The sequence below is a fragment of the Anolis sagrei genome, chromosome 9 (genome assembly GCF_037176765.1).
Source record: "Anolis sagrei isolate rAnoSag1 chromosome 9, rAnoSag1.mat, whole genome shotgun sequence".
Taxonomy (NCBI): domain Eukaryota; kingdom Metazoa; phylum Chordata; class Lepidosauria; order Squamata; family Dactyloidae; genus Anolis; species Anolis sagrei.
The window spans coordinates 8,101,661-8,121,212 of NC_090029.1; the positions used below are offsets into that span (position 1 = coordinate 8,101,661).

The 19,552-nt window shown below is 47.9% G+C and overlaps 1 protein-coding gene across 1 annotated transcript in view; it reads right to left on the minus strand.

The window, feature by feature from the left end:
* Positions 1–737: 737 nt before the first annotated feature.
* Positions 738–19,552, minus strand: part of LOC132762717 (uncharacterized) — a 36,046-nt gene continuing 17,231 nt past the window's right edge. Inside the window, exons 3-8 of the mRNA XM_067471464.1 lie at positions 15,795–16,130; positions 12,868–13,275; positions 1,955–2,059; positions 1,835–1,859; positions 1,719–1,747; positions 738–1,555 (exon numbers count right to left, since the gene is read on the minus strand). Of these exons, the coding sequence (XP_067327565.1) occupies positions 1,380–1,555; positions 1,719–1,747; positions 1,835–1,859; positions 1,955–2,059; positions 12,868–13,275; positions 15,795–16,130 (1,079 nt within the window). The 3' untranslated portion in view covers positions 738–1,379. The remainder of the gene's footprint in view (positions 1,556–1,718; positions 1,748–1,834; positions 1,860–1,954; positions 2,060–12,867; positions 13,276–15,794; positions 16,131–19,552) is intronic.

A 19,552-nucleotide genomic window follows, 5' to 3' on the forward strand; every position in this document is an offset into this window, starting at 1 on the left:
ACACTTTAAGGTGGTATCTTATTTTCCTACTTGACAGATGCAACTGTCTTTCGGGTTGCAAAGGTCGACAACAGGCTACACAATTGGTTGTAAACCCACTCCAGCCCGGGCTGGCTTCGAACTCATGACCTTTTGGTCAGAGTGATCTTAATGCAGCTGACACTCAGCCAGCTGTGCCACAATACCGGTGCAGATCAAGAATAGGGCTCCACAGTCACCTACGGACCCACCGCCAGGACACCGATCTTGGAAGACAATCCTACTCGGACAACGAGGAATCGCCTAAGTAAGTAAGTACATGGAATCCTGGGGTTTGTAGTTGTTGGAGCACCAGCTCTCTTTGATAGAGAAGGCAAAACTACAACTCCCAGGTGTGACGATGTGTACATTTTATTCCTTTGGTTATGTGTAATTTAGATAGTGGTTTAAGGATGGTAAGTATGTAGGATTGTGTTTTGTTGGAGATGGTGGCTTGGTGTTGGCTGAGTTGCCATAGCAACAGGGGCGGAGCCAACTGCCTCTTCATGGGGCAGCTGTTTTTAAAAGTCAGTCAGTAAGCTGGTGAGCTACTGGGTAGACTGAGTCTCTGGGTGGAGATTCAGGGAATGTGTCTGTAGCCGGTGTGCTATAGGGAAGACTGAGTCTCTGGGTGGAGATTCAGGGAATGTGTCTGTAGCCGGTGTGCTATAGGGAAGACTGAGTCTCTGGGTGGAGATTCAGGGAATGCGCCTGTAGCCGGTGTGCTATAGGGAAGACTGAGTCTCTGGGTGGAGATTCAGGGAATGTGTCTGTAGCCAGTGGGCTATAGGGAATTCTGTTAAATAAGCCTTTTAGCTTATTTGTTATATTAGGACAGTTGTCCAGAAGGGTTACATCTGCTTATAGAAACTTCTTGAAGACTGTGCCTGAGATTACTCATGAAACATTACTAATGTAACCAATCAAGATTTGTGCCTCTTGTGAAGAAACAGTTAAACATGTTATACTCCTGTTAAAATAAACTTGTTACTGTTTTCCTCAAGCCTTGCCTGATACAGTTTCTCCTAAGTTGAACAGCCTGCATAAGTAAAGTCAAGCCAGGGACGGTAAATGCTACGCTATCAAATGAATAAAGCCTTCTGTAATTAATAGTCCCTTTATAAAATAGCTCTTAAGCTGATATTGATCGTTGCCCGGCTTCCCTCACAGATTAGGTGGCAGTAAGTTCAACCACACTCCTTCACAATTGGTGGCATTCGGTGGCATTAAAACGGTCTCCTTTACACCAGGATTCTATAGCATTGGGTTAAAGTGGTGTCAAACTGCAATAATTCTACACTGTATATGCATCCAATCCAAGTTTAGGTCTGGGAATTCCTCATTCAAGGCTAATGTATTGTTCAAGGTCTCTTTTTATCCACCAAGGCGTAGATGGTTTGCAAATTGTCTCCAGGTCGCCTTCCAGAATTCGGTTTGGAATCGGCTGCATTTGGTTCCACTCCAGGATGTGTTGCAAGTGAATAGATGAGTTCATATCCATCTGGATCGTTGCGATTGGAGACTGCATACGGAGAACCTGGAAGACCAAGGAATGCAGAGATGAAGCTAATTGAAACAGGCTAATATAAGATTATTGCAAAATGTTTAACTCATGAGAAGAACACTGAAATGATGAGAAGATGAGAAGATCTGGAGTTCTGACAGTGAGATCCCCTTTTCTGGCCAACAGTTGTACTTACAGTCATCTTCTTCCATTTCGGTTTGATTCCTAAAGAAAAGAGATGATATTAGCATCATTTATTTGATTTCAATGGGAAAAAATCCAGGATCCCATATATTCCTTTATACATTGTACCTTTGATGTATTTCAGGTGTTTTCCCTGCAACGAGATAAGCGTGCATTGTGAGGCTTCAGTGCTTTTGCAAATCGCAACGTCCCCTTTGCACCCACTCCAAGCCGTTCGTCTTTCATTACCTTTGGATTTCTTCTTCCAGCAAAGAAATAAGATTATCCCGCTGAGAAGAAAGAGACCGCCTATCACTCCTAGGGAAATCTCTCCCACATGTTTGCAACCAGGTGCTTAAGAAATAAAAACAAGAGATTAACAGCATATTAGCAGCAGGGAAAATGATTTAACAGCTTCAGGCCAAGCACTGGACTAACGTTCATCTATACCAGCTATGGGCAAACCAAGGCCCGGGGGCTGGATACAGCCCCTTGGACTCTTTTCTCAGACCCTCCTTTCTCACACCATCTCATTCTTCCTTCCTTCTCTCTTTCTGTCCTCCTTCCCTCCCTCTTTCTCCCTCCCTTCCACCCTTTCATCCTTTCCACCCTTTCCTCCTTCCCTCCCATCATCCATAGTCTGTTCTCCCCCAAACCTCACCAAAATGTGAGTTGGCCAAGGGGGCTCTCTGTGCCAAGTTTGGTCTTTCTTGGTATTTGGATAAGTGTCACTGTGGTTTCAGGAAGTGAGTGAAGGTACTGCAAGTCCCATCATCCATTGTCCATCCTCCTCCAAACAGCATCGGGATGTAGAGTGGGTAATGGGGGCTCTGTGTGCCAAGTTTGGTCTTGATCGCACATTAGATGAGGGTTGCAGCAGTCTTGGGAAGGGAGTGGAGATACTTGAAGTCCCATCATCCATGGTCTGTCCTCCTCGAAAGTGCACCAGGATGTAGAGTGGGTCATGGGGACTCTGTGTGCCAAGTTTGGTCTTGATCAGCCATTGGTGAGGGTCTCAGTGGTCTCAGGAAGTGAGTGAAGTGAGTGCAAGTCCCATCATCCATTGTCAAATTCTTCCAAACCGCACCAGGATGTAGAGTGGGTCATGCGGGCTCTCTGTGTGAATTGTGGTCCTGATCCATCATTGTTGACAGTTGTAATGGTCTTAGGAAGGGAGTGCAGGTATTGCAAGTCCCATCGTCCATGGTGCATCCTCCAAACTGCACCAGGATGTAGAGTGTGTCATGGAGACTCAGTGTGCCAAGTTTGGTCTTTATCAGTAATTGGATGAGGGTTGCAGTGGTCTCAAGAATTGAGCAAAGGTACTGCAAGTCCCATAATCCATGGTCCATCCCCAGCCAAACCACACCAGGACGTAAAGTGGGTCATGAGAGGTCTGTGTGCCAAGTTTGGTCCTGATCAGTCATTGGATGAGGTTAACAGTGGTCTCAGAATGTGAGTGATGGTACTGCAAGTCCCATCATCCATGGTTCATCTTCCTCTAAACTGCAGTAGGATGTCGAGTGGGTCTTGCAGGTACTGTGTGCCAAGTTTGGTCTGTATTGGTAATTTTCTGACATAGCCCCTGGCCTTTTCCTTTCCTCTCTTTGTCATCTCGGAATCTTGGAATTGAGGCTGGCCAATCAGAGACCATATGCAAATTTCCTTCTCTCATGTCCCCGTTACTGTCATGAACCCTTTTCTCCACCAGGGTCTCCTGCTGAAGCTGGCCAATCAGAGGCCATATGCAAATAGCACCACAGCTGCAGCCAATCAGAAAGCTGGCACATACATTTCCGCCACACCGCCACACATCCGCCGCATACAGACTTTGACTTTTATTATATGTGTAAGATAGATAGATAGATAGATAGATAGATAGATAGATAGATAGATAGATGACACAACAATCTGCATTTATGGGTTGGTCTCTCTGGGCCCAGTAGCAGACAACTGGCTGAAGCTTTTCCCCTGTCCCTTGGTGTTTGTGGGAGGTGAGAGATGTTGGGGGAGTGTTGCTATTTGGTGCTGGGGGAGAGAGACCCATAGTGCTGAGTAAAACAACAGCCATAGCTTTACTTCTTCCCCCTGAGGACACACAATACCTAAAGCAGAGCATCTTGCTCCTCGCTTCACTGAGGAGACAAAAAATGATCAAGGGCCTGGAGAACAAGCCCTATGAGGAGCGGCTTAAGGAGCTGGGCATGTTTAGCCTGAAGAAGAGAAGGCTGAGAGGAGATATGATAGCCATGTATAAATATGTGAGAGGAAGCCACAGGGAGGAGGGAGCAAGCTTGTTTTCTGCTTCCTTGGAGACTAGGGCGCAATGGAACAATGGCTTCAAACTACAAGAGAGGAGATTCCATCTGAACATGAGGAAGAACTTCCTGACTGTGAGAGCCGTTCAGCAGTGGAACTCTCTGCCCTGGAGTGTGGTGGAGGCTCCTTCTTTGGAAGCTTTTAAACAGAGGCTGGATGGCCATCTGTCAGGGGTGATTTGAATGCAATATTCGGCCTGCAAGAACAGGAGGGGGTCGGCGTCCTGGCTGCCTCGCCTCCACACTGGTGAGATAAGCAAGCCAGGAAAGGAGGCTTTAAAACCTCTGCCTCCCAGCTGCACCTTACTATCATCCTGCCTGCTTCTTGAGAACTTGAGAACTCAGTGCTTGGAGCTACTCCTGCGAAGTTGCTCCTTCGATATCTATTGGTGTAGCTGCTTCTGGAGAACTCAGTGCTTGGAGCTACTCCTACGAAGTTGCTCCTTTGACATCTATTTGTGTAGCTACTTCTTGAGAACTCAGTGCTGGAGACCGAGAGGAGATAGACAGACAGACCGCTGTTGTTGCCGCTGCTGCGGTCGCCCTTGCCACAGCGAAATTCCTGCCAGAGTCCATCCCCTCCTCAGAGTGCTGAGGAGGGACGTGTCAGGGCCTGTGCTGTTGCCAAAGCCGCCTCTGAGGCCGCCGCCGCGAGCGCCGCGTGTTCCAGCTGGGCCTTTACCGCCACTCTGCCATCCGATTGGGCCGCGGCAGAGCTGCCCCCGGGAGGGGACAAGCAACCGGGTGAGAGCTGCTGCCGCCATTGCTGCTGACACTGCCACCACCATCATCGTAGCTAAGGCCACGGTGGGAGCCTTCCCCTTCTCAGGGAGCTGTGAAGGGTGAGTAGCCCCCTGCCCGGCCGGTGCTGCTACCGCGGCAATTGATGCGACCCTTCAATAACCCCAGCCGGTGTTTGGCCTCGATTCCATCAGCCGCTAGTGCCTCTGGCCTGGTGTCCTGCAGGGCCTCCGTTGTGGAACTGTTGCTGTGGTCCTTGGCGCGCCTGCCCCGCCAACCCTTCGCGGCCCCAGTTGCTGCCGTTCGACTTGGCGCTTGGTTGGGCCTCCGGCGCATCGATCTCTGGCGCGCCGGTCTCCCGTGTGCTTGCTGCCTGCCGTGGCCCGACGCGTTGGCCCCGGCTCTGCCGGACACTTGGTCGTCCCTTCCTGTCACCCACCCGGTGCTCGGTCATCAGCCCGGCGTCCCGGCTCCGGCCCAACAATTAAGGACGTCCGGCCTGGCGTTCGAGGGAGTTCTTCATTGCGCCGGTTCGCTGATCTGCCGTTTTCCAGCGCCCCAGCTCCTCCATCCCTTTGGGAGTAATCCGCCGCCATTGCTCGAGTTTTTATCATCTCGCCGGGCAACCCACCAAATCCGGAAAACCGTGTGGGCCATCCTTGTTTTGGTTTAATTATTGCCATCTTCCGGCATCTCATTGTCTCCAATTTTGTGGGTTACTAGCATTTATACTATCAGCACCTTAACCTATTACATCAGTGGACTATTATTTTATATGAGCTTTAGCACCTTAATCTTTCTTAACCTTGCTATCTATTTTTGAGTGTGCTAATCATTCTTGACGGTGCCAATTACCTCTGCTTTTATTGACTATTATTGTAGTCTATGTTGACCATCTTAATTTGTGCTGACCGTTCCTGATGGTTGCTAACTAATCTTGATTCCATGACCAGTTGGTTACATCGTGTATTTTATTAATTGTTGTGATCTTGCACTTTATGCCATTAGCACTTTAAACTACTTCTTTGTGCACTTAACCAACTATAGCACTTTAATTCGATTGATACAGCTAGTGTTGAATCAGGCCTCCATGACGCACTTTAGTTAACACCTTGGGTTAATTTAAGCCATCGCATTTATTTGTTGTTCTACTGTGTTGTGCTGAAATAAGTTTCCATCTGTATTTCAACAGCTTAACCCTGCCCTGACTGTGCTTAACAATTACTACTCATGCCACCATCTACTTCTTGGCATCTGTTAATTTGGTTGCTAATTGCATATGTGGGTAAGAAGAAATGGAATAGCACGAGGGAACTCGAATACAGCCTAACAGGACCGAAGACCACTTGGAAGGCAAAGCTATGGCAAACTGAAACTGTAACATGGCATGCAAACCGCAATGATCCTTGGGTTATTATTATAAGCATCAAATGCGTCATGGAGGAGGGAGAGGCTTCCGTTAACCGAGGAGCCCCCATAGAAGTCGTGGTGGGGAGGGGGAGATACGGGAAAAGGAGACCTTTAATTCGGCCTAGGGAACGTGGAACAACATTAGTTATCCCAAATCGGTCTCCTGATACGGTAAGTAGGTGTAACCAGGATGGCGGTCCCTCAGGATTGAAAGTGGTGCTGTTGAACGCCAGATCTGTCAATGGTAAAACAACTTTCATCCAGGATTTAATCCTGGATGAACGGGCAGATCTGGCGTGCATCACAGAGACCTGGCTGGACGAAGCTGGAGGTGTAAACTTGACCCAGCTTTGTCCACCCGGGTTCTCTGTGCAGCATCAACCGAGATCCGGAGGGCGGGGAGGCGGGGTTGCAGTAGTCTATAGAGATTCCATTTCTCTGACCAGGACCCCCATCCCGCAGTCAACAAATTTTGAATGCGTCCACCTGAGGGTGGGTGACCGGGACAGATTAGGGATTCTGCTAGTGTACCGTCCACCTCGCTGCACTACAGTCTCCCTACCTGAGCTAGCGGGGGTAGTCTCGGACCTGGCATTGGAGTCCCAACGGCTGCTTGTGCTGGGGGACTTCAACGTCCACGCCGAGGCTGCCCTAACGGGAGCGGCTCAGGACTTCATGTCTACCATGGCGACCATGGGTCTGTCCCAACAAGTATCTGGCCCCACCCACAGTGCTGGACATACATTGGACTTGGTTTTCTGCCAGGGATGGGAGGAAGGTGGCGGTGTTGAGGAGTTATCCATCTCTCCGTTGCCATGGACCGACCACCACCTGGTCAGCTTTAGACTTACTGCGCCCCCTAACCTCCGCAGAGGTGGAGGACCTATTAAATTGGTCCGCCCCAGGAGGCTTATGGATCCGGAAGGATTCCTGATTTCCCCGCCACCTCGGTTGGTGATCCTGTTGATGCCCTGGTCGCTCTCTGGAATGGGGAGATGACCAGGGCAATAGACACGATCGTTCCAGAACGTCCCCTCTCAAGTAGCCGAACTAAACCAGCTCCTTGGTTTACTGAGGAGCTGGCGGTGTTGAAGCGAAAGAAGAGGGAACTAGAGAGCGTGTGGCGTTCGGATCCGAGCGAGCCAAACCGAACACGGTTTGTGTCCTTTTTAAGGTCATATGCCGCGGCAATAAGAGACGCAAAGAAAACTTTCTTTGCAGCCACTATTGCGTCTGCAAAGAACCGTCCGGCTGAACTGTTCCGAGTTGTCAGAGGCCTTTTAAAACCCACCATTCAGGATGGGTGCCCTGATGACGCGGCAGCTCGCTGTGAAGCTTTTGCTCGGTTCTTTACAGACAAAGTCGCTTTGATCCGCTCTGGACTGGACACCATATTAACGGCAGTCTTTGAGGATGTAACACGAGCATCTGCTTGTCCGATTTTGATGGATTCATTTCAATTGGTTCAAACCGAGGATGTGGACAAGGTGCTTGGAGGAATGAGAGCTACCACATGCATCCTAGACCCCTGCCCATCCTGGCTTCTAAAGGAGGCCAGAGGGGGATTGGCCGAGTGGGTTAAGGTGGTGGTTAATGCCTCCCTTCGGGAAGGCATTTTTCCAGCCAGCTTAAAGCAAGCTGTGATAAAACCGCTGTTGAAGAAACCATCACTGGACCCCACTCAATTGGTAAACTATCGGCCTGTTTCCAATCTTCCCTTTTTGGGCAAAGTCATGGAACGTGTGGTGGCCTCACAACTCCAGGCATTCTTGGTAGACACGGATTATCTAGACCCGGCACAGTCTGGCTTTAGGCCGGGACACGGTACCGAGACAGCCTTGGTCGCCTTAGTGGATGATCTCCGTCGGGAGCTCGACAGGGGGAGTGTGTCCCTGTTGGTGCTACTCGACCTCTCAGCGGCCTTCGATACCGTCGACCACGGTATCCTTCTGGGACGCCTCGCGGGAATGGGTCTTGGAGGTACTGCTCTGCAGTGGCTCCGGTCATTCCTCGAGGGTCGGTCTCAGAAGGTGTCACTGGGGGACTCCTGTTCTACCCCACAACCTTTGTTTTGTGGGGTTCCTCAGGGTTCAATACTGTCCCCCATGTTGTTTAACATCTACATGAAGCCGCTGGGCGAGATCATCCGGAGTTTCGGGGTGCGGTGTCATCTGTACGCAGATGATGTCCAGCTCTGTCACTCCTTCCCACCCGCTACTAAGGAGGCTGTCGAGGTCCTGAACCAGTGCTTGGCCGCTGTGACGGTCTGGATGGGGGCGAACAAATTGAAATTGAATCCAGACAAGACAGAGGTACTCCTGGTCAGTCGCAGGGCCGAACAGGGTATAGGGTTACAGCCTGTGTTAGACGGGGTCGCACTCCCCCTGAAGACACAGGTTCGCAGTTTGGGTGTGATCCTGGACTCATCGCTGAGCCTGGATCCCCAGGTTTCGGCAGTGACCAGGGGAGCATTCGCACAGTTAAGACTCGTGCGCCAACTGCGACCGTACCTTGGGAAGTCTGACTTGGCCACGGTAGTCCACGCTCTGGTTACATCCCGCCTTGACTACTGCAACGCTCTCTACGTGGGGTTGCCTTTGAAGACGGCTCGGAAGCTCCAACTAGTCCAACGGTCGGCAGCCATGGTATTAACAGGAGCAGGGCGCAGGGAGCATACAACTCCTCTGCTCTACCAGCTCCACTGGCTACCGATTAGCTACCGAGCCCAATTCAAAGTGCTGGCTTTGACCTTTAAAGCCCTAAACGGTTCTGGCCCAACATACCTATCCGAACGTATCTCGGCCTATCAGCCCACCAGGACCCTAAGGTCTTCAGGAGAAGCCCTTCTCTCCATCCCGCCTGCTTCACAAGTGCGGCTTGCGGGAACGAGAGATAGGGCCTTTTCTGTGGTGGCCCCCCGGCTTTGGAATGCCCTCCCTACTGAAATAAGATCAGCCACCTCGCTAATGGCATTTCGGAAAAAACTGAAAACTTGGATGTTCCATCAAGTTTTCAACTAATTCCGATGTGATGATGTTTTGATCATGGACTAGCAATCAAGGATAACGAATTGGATTACGACTTTAACTATGAGATGTTCCGGTCTGTATTGGTGGCCCAATACTATGTATGTATATGTATGTATTTTGATATTCTATTTTATATTTTTAAAGTGAATATTGTATTTTTAAATATGTTGTAAACCGCAATGAGTCGCCGCACAGGCTGAGATATTAGCGGTATACAAGTGTACTAAATAAATAAATAAATAAATATTCCTGCTTCTTGGCAGGGGGTTGGACTGGATGGCCCATGAGGTCTCTTCCAACTCTTTGATTCTATGATTCTATGATTCTATGTTTACCTCCATGCCTCAGCTTGCAGATGCACAGACAGGCCCTGACAGGTGGAGCTGCCCTTGTACACTGCATAGCCACGCCTTTCTCTATATCTTATTTTCGGGGTATGGCTTATATTGCGCAAATATTTAAATATCCTGCTATGGCTTATTTTATGGGTATGTCTTATTTTCGGAGAAACAGGGTAGCAACCCGTAATGAAAGGACCAAGGCAGTGAAATCTCTGGCCCATCCTCTGTTTGGATATAGAGCCAGCATGCCAACGACTTAAATTTAAAAAAAAAACAGCTTCCTAAGATCTACAGAGATATTTGCAGGAACACCTCAGCAAGCAAGAATCCAAAAGTGGTAGGCAAAAAACTGGAACCTCAATCAGTGGTTAAAACCGGATGAGAGATTCCCTCCTGGGCACACAGAAGACTGGGCGACTTGGAAGGCACTGAGCAGACTGCCAGATGCAGAGCCAACCTTAAGAAATGGGGCCAAAAAGTGGAGTCCATGACATGCGAGTGTGGAGAAGAGCAAACCACAGACTACTGACTACAATGCGGCCTGAGCCGTGTCACATGCACCATGGAGGACCTTCTCACAGCCACACCAGAGGCACTCCAAGTGGCCAGCTTCTGGTCAAAGGACATTTTACATCATGCCAAGTTTTAAACTTTGTTTGTGTTTGTTTATATATTATAATTGTATCCTCAATTCACTGATGACATCTTCTATATAAATAAAAAATGTAACATTCATTTGTGGGATTAACATAACTCAAAAACCACTGGACGAATTGACACCAAATTTGGACACAAGACACCTCTCAGGCCAACGAGTGACCATCATTCATAAAAACACTGAAAAACACAGCGGAAGGGACTTAAAACAAAAAAAAATATTGTTACAACACATGCACACATTTATTTATTTACTAGCCGTCCCCTGCCATGCATTGCTGTGGCCCACATGGGGGTTCTGTGTGGGAGGTTTGGCCCAATTCTATCGGTGGAGTTCAGAATGCTCTGTGATTGTAGGTGAACTATAAATCCCAGCAACTACAACTCCCAAATGTCAAGATTCTATTTTAACCAAACTCCACCAGTGTTCACATTTGGGCATATTGAGTATTTGTGTAGAGTTTGGTCCAGATCCATCATTGTTTGAGTCCACAGTGATCTCTGAATGTAGGCGAACTACAACTCCAAAACTAAAGAACACTGCCCACCAAACCCTTCCAGTATTTTCCCTTGGTCATGGGAGAACTGTGTGCCAAGTTTGGTTCAATTCCATTGTTCTGTAGCGCTGGGCCTGTAATAGCTGTACTTTTCTATAGGACGTATACTTTAAGCCCAGCGGGAAGCCAGGGGCGCCTCAAAGAGAGGTTCTCAGGGATTTTTCTGAAGTGATGGTCTTTAGAGTCTTTGATGATACAACAAAGTCTTTATTATGGAACAAAGAACAAATCTTCAATGGTTCAAACAATACTTCAAGGCTTCCTTAGTCTAGTCCTCAATGGACTGGTACCTGACTTTAATTAACTAAACCTTCTCTGTAGGAAAAAACCCTATTTAACCTCTTCAAGGCTGTTTACTATCTATGCCTCATCAGTGTGGGCCCTACTACTGATTCCAAATGCGTCTGGATATCGAATAGACCTACCAGCCGAGGCTTGAAGATATTTCAGCTGGAGTTCCGTGGATCTGTAGTGCTGTCCTCCCTCAGAGAATTCTTTGAGAACTTCAGGGCTGTTTTCCCTCTGTTTGCTGTGAGGCTGAGAGGCTGTGAGCCTTGGGACCTTTTCCCTGGAAGCTCTTTTTCCCTGGATAGTCTGTTTCCCTGGATGCTCTTTTTCCCTGGGTAGTCTTGAGAAAAGAAGCTTTTCTACAGGACGAGCTGGTCTACGTCCTATAGTTTAGCTTCCTTGTGTGAGACTAACCAAAAAATGGCTCCTTTCCCTCCCAGAGCCCTGAACAAGGGACGGAACCAAAGCTTAATTATGATGGACAGGGGGCCTGCCCTATGACTGCAAACAGATAACAGAAACAAAATAAAGTTGGAGCTCCATCGTTGGTGGGGTTCAGATTGCTCTTTGATTGTAGGTGAACCATACATCCCAGCAACTACAACTCCCAAATGACAAAATCAATTTTTTTGAGTGAAGGACATACATTGGGTTGTTAGGTGTCTTGTGTCCAAATTTGGTGTCAATTCGTCCAGTGGTTGCTGAGTTCTGTTAATCCCACAAACTAACATTACATTTTAATTTATATAGATTTGCAATATTTATATGCTGCCCTTCTCACCCCGAAGCACATGGAGCTTCAGTGACCCACTCTACATCCTGGAGCAGTTTGGAGGACGACAGACCATGGATGATGGGATTTCAAGTACCTCCACTACCCAAGACTGCTGCAAAACTCATCTAATGACCAATCAAGACCAAAGTTGGCACACAGAGCCCCCATGACCCACTCTACATCCTGCTGCAGTTTTGGAGAAGGGTGGACCATGGATGATGGAACTTCCAGTACCTTCACTCACATTCTGAGACCTCTGCAAACCTCATCCAATGACGGATCAAGACCAAACTTGGCACATAGACCTCTCATGACCCACGTTACATCCTGGTGTTGTTTGGAAAACTTTGGAGATGGATGATGGGAGTTGCAGTACCTTTGCTCACTTCCTGAGACCACTGAGACCCTCGCCAATGACTAATCAAGACTACACTTGGCACATGGAGCTCCAATGACCCACTCTACATCCTGGTGCAGTTTGGAGGAGGACAGACCATGGATGATGGGACTTCAAGTACCTCCACTCCCTTCCGAAGATTGCTGCAACCCTCTTCTAATGACCAATCAAGACCACACTTGGCACACAGAGCACCCATGATCCACTCTACATCCTGCTGCAGTTTGAAAGGGGATGGACTTTGGATGATGGGACTTGCAGTACCTTCACTCACTTACTGACACCACTGCCACCCTCATCTAATGACTGATAAAGACCAAACTTGGCACACAGAGCCCCCATGACCCACTCTATATCCTGCTGCTGTTTGTAGGAGGATGGGCCATGGATGATGGGACTTCAAGTACCTTCACTCACTTCCTGAAAATAATGCAGCCATTATCCAAAGACCAATAAAGACCAAACTTGGCATACAGAACCGCCATTACCCACTTTCTCTAATAACCCGGGCAACGCCGAGTCCCCAAGCTAGTAAATAAATAAGCATAAGTGGAAATCCCCCAAAATGATAAGACCAGAAGTGAGTTTACGATCTCACAACTATTGGATTGCATACACCATCATCACATCATCATAGTTCTAGACTTACATGATGGCAAAGGTTCTTCTTGCACGTTTACAGAAACGTTGGTTACGATCATCCACACTGGATGAGGTTTGAAGACACCAACTATGCACAAATATTTTCCACGGTCAGAAGAAGTGGCATTAACAATTGTGATCTCATGGCTCTGATGTAGTCCTGCGGCATCCAAAGGTGTTGAGTTATTCAGCCTTCTCCCTTTGATACCAGCATCCACGCAACAGTTGATATCATAAGAAAACATACGAGAGTTGTAGTCTCCTTCATTAGAAGCAGAAAAAAGACATGTGCTCTCATCCATTTCCTTAATCCAATACACAGCAAATGTATCCGTGTTCTTCTTCAGTTCAAACTTGCAAGGAAGACTCAAATTCTGTTCCTCCTGTGTTACAATTATACTGTACACTTTTGTCTCTGCAGTGCAAAATAAGACAAGATTATGAGCATAATGTACTGGCCAAGATACTATATCAAGACTGGGAGGTCTCTGCATGCTCTGATCAAACATGATCAAACTGTCATTGCCCTGGTCTCAGAGGGCGAGAAGAGGCAAACACAGCTCTGCCATGCAAAGGCCCAGGAGCAGGAGAAAAGGTCTTTTCTATCCCAAATGCCACTGCCCTCCATCCATCCCAACTGCCATTGCCCTGGTCTCAGAGGAAGATAAGAGGCAAGCATAGCTCCACCATGCCAAGGCCCAGAAGCAGACAAAAGGCCTTCCTTCTGTCCCAACTACCACTGTCCTCCGTACATCCCAACTACCATTACCCTGGTCTCAGAAGAGAGAAGAAGCAAGCATAGTTCCACCATGGCAAGGCCCAGAAGCACACAAAAAGCCTTCCTTCTATCCCAACTGCCACTGGCCTCCATACATCCCAACTGCCATTGCCCTGGTCTCAGAGGGAGAGAAGAGGCAAACACAGCTCTGCCACGCCAAGTCCCAGAAGCAGACAAACGGCCCTCCTTCCATCCCAACTGCCATTGCTTTGGTTTGAGAGGGCGAGAAGAGACAAGCACAGCTCCACCATGGCAAGGCCCAGAAGCAGACAAAAGGCCCTCATTCCATCCCAACTGCCATTGCCCTGGTTTCAGAGGGAGAGAAGTTGCAAACACAGCTCTGCCATGCCAAGACCATGGAAGCAGACGAAAGGCCTTCCTTCCATCCCAACTGCCACTGGCCTCCATACATCCCAACAGCTATTGCCCTGATCTCAGAGGGAGAGAAGATGCAAACACAGCTCTGCCATGCCAAGGCCCAGAAGCAGATGAAAGACCCTCCTTCCATCCCAACTCCCACTGGCCTCCATACATCCCAGCTCCCATTGCCCTGGTCTCTGAGGGAGAGAAGAGGCAACCACAGCTCCACCATGACAAGGCCCAGAAGCAGACAAAAGGCCCTCATTCCATCCCAACTGCCATTGCCCTGGTCTCAGAGTGTGAGAAGAGGCAAGCACAGCTCCACCATAGCAAGGCCCAGAAGCAGAAGAAAGGGCCTTCCTTCTATTCCAACTGCCACTGTCCTCCATCCATCCCAACTGCCATTGCTCTGGTCTCAGAGGGTGAGAAGAGGCAAGCCCAGATCCACCATGCCAAGGCCCAGAAGCAGACAAAGGGCCTTCCTTCTATCCCAACTGCCACTGTCCCTCCATACATCCCAACTACCATTACCCTGGTCTTAGCGTGAGAGAAGAGGCAAGCACAGCTCCACCATTCCAAGGCCCTGAAGCAGACGAAAAGCCTTCCTTCAATACCAGCTGCCACTGCCCTCCATACATCCCAACTGCCATTGCCCTGGTCTCAGAAGAGGTAAGCAAGCATAGCTCCACCATGGCAAGAGCCAGAAGCAGATGAAAGGGCCTCCTTCCATCCCAACTGCCACTTGCCTCCACACATCCCAACTGCCATTGCCCTGGTCTCAGAGGGAGAGAAGAGGCAAGCACAGCTCCACCATGCCAAGGCCCAGAAGCAGACGAAAGGGCCTTCTTTCTGCCCGGACTGCCACTGTCCTCCATCCATACCAACTGCCATTGACCTGGTCTGAAAGGGGGAGAAGAGGCAAGCACAGCTCCACCATGGCAAGGCCCAGAAGCAGACAAAGGGCCTTCCTTCTATCCCAACTGCCACTGTCCCTCCATCCATCCCAACTGCCATTGCCCTGGTCTTAGAGAGAGAGAAGAGGCAAGCACAGCTCCACAGTGGCAAAGCCCAGAAGAAGAGGAATGGCTCTCATTCCATCCCAACTGCCATTGCCCTGGTCTCAGAGGAAGAGAAGAGGCAAACACAGCTCCACAGTGGCAAAGCCCAAAAGAAGAGGAACGGCCCTCATTCCATCCCAACTGCCATTGCCCTGGTCTCAGAGGGAGAGAAGAGGCAAACACAGCTCCACAGTGGCAAAGCCCAGAAGAAGAGGAACGGCCCTCATTCCATCCCAACTGCCATTGCCCAGGTCTCAGAGGGAGAGAATAGGCAAGCACAGCTCCACAGTGGCAACGCCCAGAAGAAGAGGAAAGGCCCTCATTCTACCCCAACTGCCATTGCCTTGGTCTCAGAGGGAGAGAAGAGGCAAGCACAGCTCCACAGTGGCAAAGCTCCGAAGAAGAGGAAAGGCCCTCATTCTATCCCAATTGCTATTGCCCTGGTCTCAGAGGGAGAGAAGAGGCAAGCACAGCTCCACAGTGGCAACGCCCAGAAGAAGAGGAAAGGCCCTCATTCCACCCCAACTGCCATTGCCCTGGTCTCAGAGGGAGAGAAGAGGCAAGTACAGCTCCATTATGCCAAGGCCCAAAAGCAAATGAAAGGCCCTCCTTTCATCCCAATTGTCTCAAAAGCAGATATGAGGCCCGCCCTCCATCCGTCCCAACTTCATCCCAACTGCCACTGCCCTGACCACTTCGATGCTCTTTGTGTGTGTGTTTAAAAAAAAATCCACTCACCTATTTTGTTCTGTGTTCTTGATACAATGAAGAAGTCAAAATCCCTGCAGTCTTCTTCCCGAGAAAACAGTGGGAGGTGGTTTGATGTGTTACCCGTTAGGTTTTTGCATGCAACGATTCCACCGTGACTGCATCTGAAATCACGCTTCTTCCCTTTTGTGTGACATGGAACCAGTGGGTCACACTGTTCTCCACAAGCAGTTGAATTGGAACTCTGTTGTCCGAAGCTTTGTAAGGATTTGTTTGTGAACCACCAGCCTGTTTTGTCTTGATCGCTCGATTTGCTGCAGATCAATTTCTGAGTTGCATTTTCATGATGATAAAGGAAGGTCATTCCTATCATAGAAAAGCATGTCAGTGAATAAAGAATTTAATCAATTTGGATTTCCCTAACAGAGCAGTTTCTTGGCCCTTTAGATGTTGTTGCACTTCAAATCCCAGAATCTCTGTCCATGTTGGTTGGGTCTTTGAGGATACTAAGTTTAAAATACTTAGATGACCAGAGCTTGAGAACCTCTGGGTTTGCAATGAAGGGAGTGGAATCTGGCCTGATCTCCTCCTCTTGAGTAGGAATGGAGGATTCCTGAAGTCTATCTAGATCAGCGTTTCTCAACCTGGGGGTCGGGACCCTTGGGGGGGTCACAAAGGGGTGTAAGTGGGGTCATCAAAGACCATCGGAAAACAGAGTATTTTCTCAGTTCTTGTGGGTTTTTTCGGGCTATATGGCCATGTTCTAAAACATGACCATATAGCCTGAAAAAACCCACAAGAACTGAGTGATTCCAGCCATGAAAGCCTTCGACAATACAGAGTATTTTCTGTTGGTCATGGGGGTTCTGTGTGCCAAGTTTGGCTCAATTCCATCGTTGGTGGGGTTCAGAATGTTCTTGGATTGTAGGTGAACTATAAATCCCAGCAACTACAACTCCCAAATGTCAAGGTCTGTTTTGCCCAAACCCCACCAGCGTTCACATTTCGGTATATTGAGCATTCATGCCAAGTTTGGTCCAGATCCATCATTGTTTGAGTCCACAGTGCCCTCTTGATGTAGATGAACTACAACTCCAAAACTCAAGGTCCCACCAAACCTATCCAGTATTTTCTGTTGGTCATGGTAGTCCTGTGTGCCAAGTTTGGTTCAATTCTATTGTCAGTGGAGTTCAAAATGCTCTTTGATTGTAGGTGAACTATAAATCCCAGCAACTACAACTCCCAAATGTCAAGCTCTGTTTTGCCCAAATCCCTCCAGCGTTCACATTTGGGTACATTGAGCATTCATGCCAAGTTTGGTCCAGATCCATCATTGTTTGAGTCCACAGTGCCCTCTTGATGTAGATGAACTACAATTCCAAAATTCAAGGTCAATGCCCACCAAACCTATCGAGTATTTTCTGTTGGTCATGGGAGTCCTGTGTGCCAAGTTTGGTTCAATTCCATCGTTGGTGGGGTTCAGAATGTTCTTGGATTGTAGGTGAACTATAAATCCCAGCAAGTACAACTAACAAATGTCAAGAGGGTTCTGTGTGGGAAATTTGGCCCAATTCTATTGTTGGTGGCATTCAGAATGCTCTTTGATTATAGATGAACTACAAACCCAGTTGCTACAACTCCCAAATGTCAAGGTCTGTTTTGCCCAAGTTCCGCCAGTCTTCACATTTGGGCATATTGAGTATTCCTACCAAGTTTGGTCCAGATCCATCATTGTTTGACTCCACAGTGCCCTCTTGATGTAGATGAACTACAACTCCAAAACTCAAAGTCAGTGTCTACCAAACCCTTCCAGTATTTTCTGTTGGTCATGGGAGTTCTGTGTGCCAAGTTTGGTTCAATTCCATCGTTGGTGGGGTTCAGAATGCTCTTTGATTGTAGGTGAACTATAAATCCCAGCAACTATAACTCCCAAATGTCAAGGTGTATTTTCCCCAAACTCCACCAGTGTTCACATTTGGACATTTTGAATATTCATGCCAAGTTTGGTCCAGATCCATCATTGTTTGAGTCCACAGTGCCCTCTTGATGTAGATGAACTACAACTCCAAAACTCAAGGTCCCACCAAACCTATCCAGTATTTTCTGTTGGTCATGGTAGTCCTGTGTGCCAAGTTTGGTTCAATTCTATTGTCAGTGGAGTTCAAAATGCTCTTTGATTGTAGGTGAACTATAAATCCCAGCAACTACAACTCCCAAATGTCAAGCTCTGTTTTGCCCAAATCCCTCCAGCGTTCACATTTGGGTACATTGAGCATTCATGCCAAGTTTGGTCCAGATCCATCATTGTTTGAGTCCACAGTGCCCTCTTGATGTAGATGAACTACAATTCCAAAATTCAAGGTCAATGCCCACCAAACCTATCGAGTATTTTCTGTTGGTCATGGGAGTCCTGTGTGCCAAGTTTGGTTCAATTCCATCGTTGGTGGGGTTCAGAATGTTCTTGGATTGTAGGTGAACTATAAATCCCAGCAAGTACAACTAACAAATGTCAAGAGGGTTCTGTGTGGGAAATTTGGCCCAATTCTATTGTTGGTGGCATTCAGAATGCTCTTTGATTATAGATGAACTACAAACCCAGTTGCTACAACTCCCAAATGTCAAGGTCTGTTTTGCCCAAGTTCCGCCAGTCTTCACATTTGGGCATATTGAGTATTCCTACCAAGTTTGGTCCAGATCCATCATTGTTTGACTCCACAGTGCCCTCTTGATGTAGATGAACTACAACTCCAAAACTCAAAGTCAGTGTCTACCAAACCCTTCCAGTATTTTCTGTTGGTCATGGGAGTTCTGTGTGCCAAGTTTGGTTCAATTCCATCGTTGGTGGGGTTCAGAATGCTCTTTGATTGTAGGTGAACTATAAATCCCAGCAACTATAACTCCCAAATGTCAAGGTGTATTTTCCCCAAACTCCACCAGTGTTCACATTTGGACATTTTGAATATTCATGCCAAGTTTGGTCCAGATCCATCATTGTTTGAGTCCACAGTGCCCTCTTGATGTAGATGAACTACAACTCCAAAACTCAAGGTCCCACCAAACCTATCCAGTATTTTCTGTTGGTCATGGTAGTCCTGTGTGCCAAGTTTGGTTCAATTCTATTGTCAGTGGAGTTCAGAATGCTCTTTGATTGTAGGTGAACTATAAATCCCAGCAACTACAACTCCCAAATGTCAAGCTCTGTTTTGCCCAAATCCCTCCAGCGTTCACATTTGGGTACATTGAGCATTCATGCCAAGTTTGGTCCAGATCCATCATTGTTTGAGTCCACAGTGCCCTCTTGATGTAGATGAACTACAATTCCAAAATTCAAGGTCAATGCCCACCAAACCTATCAAGTATTTTCTGTTGGTCATGGGAGTCCTGTGTGCCAAGTTTGGTTCAATTCCATCGTTGGTGGGGTTCAGAATGTTCTTGGATTGTAGGTGAACTATAAATCCCAGCAAGTACAACTAACAAATGTCAAGAGGGTTCTGTGTGGGAAATTTGGCCCAATTCTATTGTTGGTGGCATTCAGAATGCTCTTTGATTATAGATGAACTACAAACCCAGTTACTACAACTCCCAAATGTCAAGGTCTGTTTTGCCCAAGTTCCGCCAGTCTTCACATTTGGGCATATTGAGTATTCCTACCAAGTTTGGTCCAGATCCATCATTGTTTGACTCCACAGTGCCCTCTTGATGTAGATGAACTACAACTCCAAAACTCAAAGTCAGTGTCTACCAAACCCTTCCAGTATTTTCTGTTGGTCATGGGAGTTCTGTGTGCC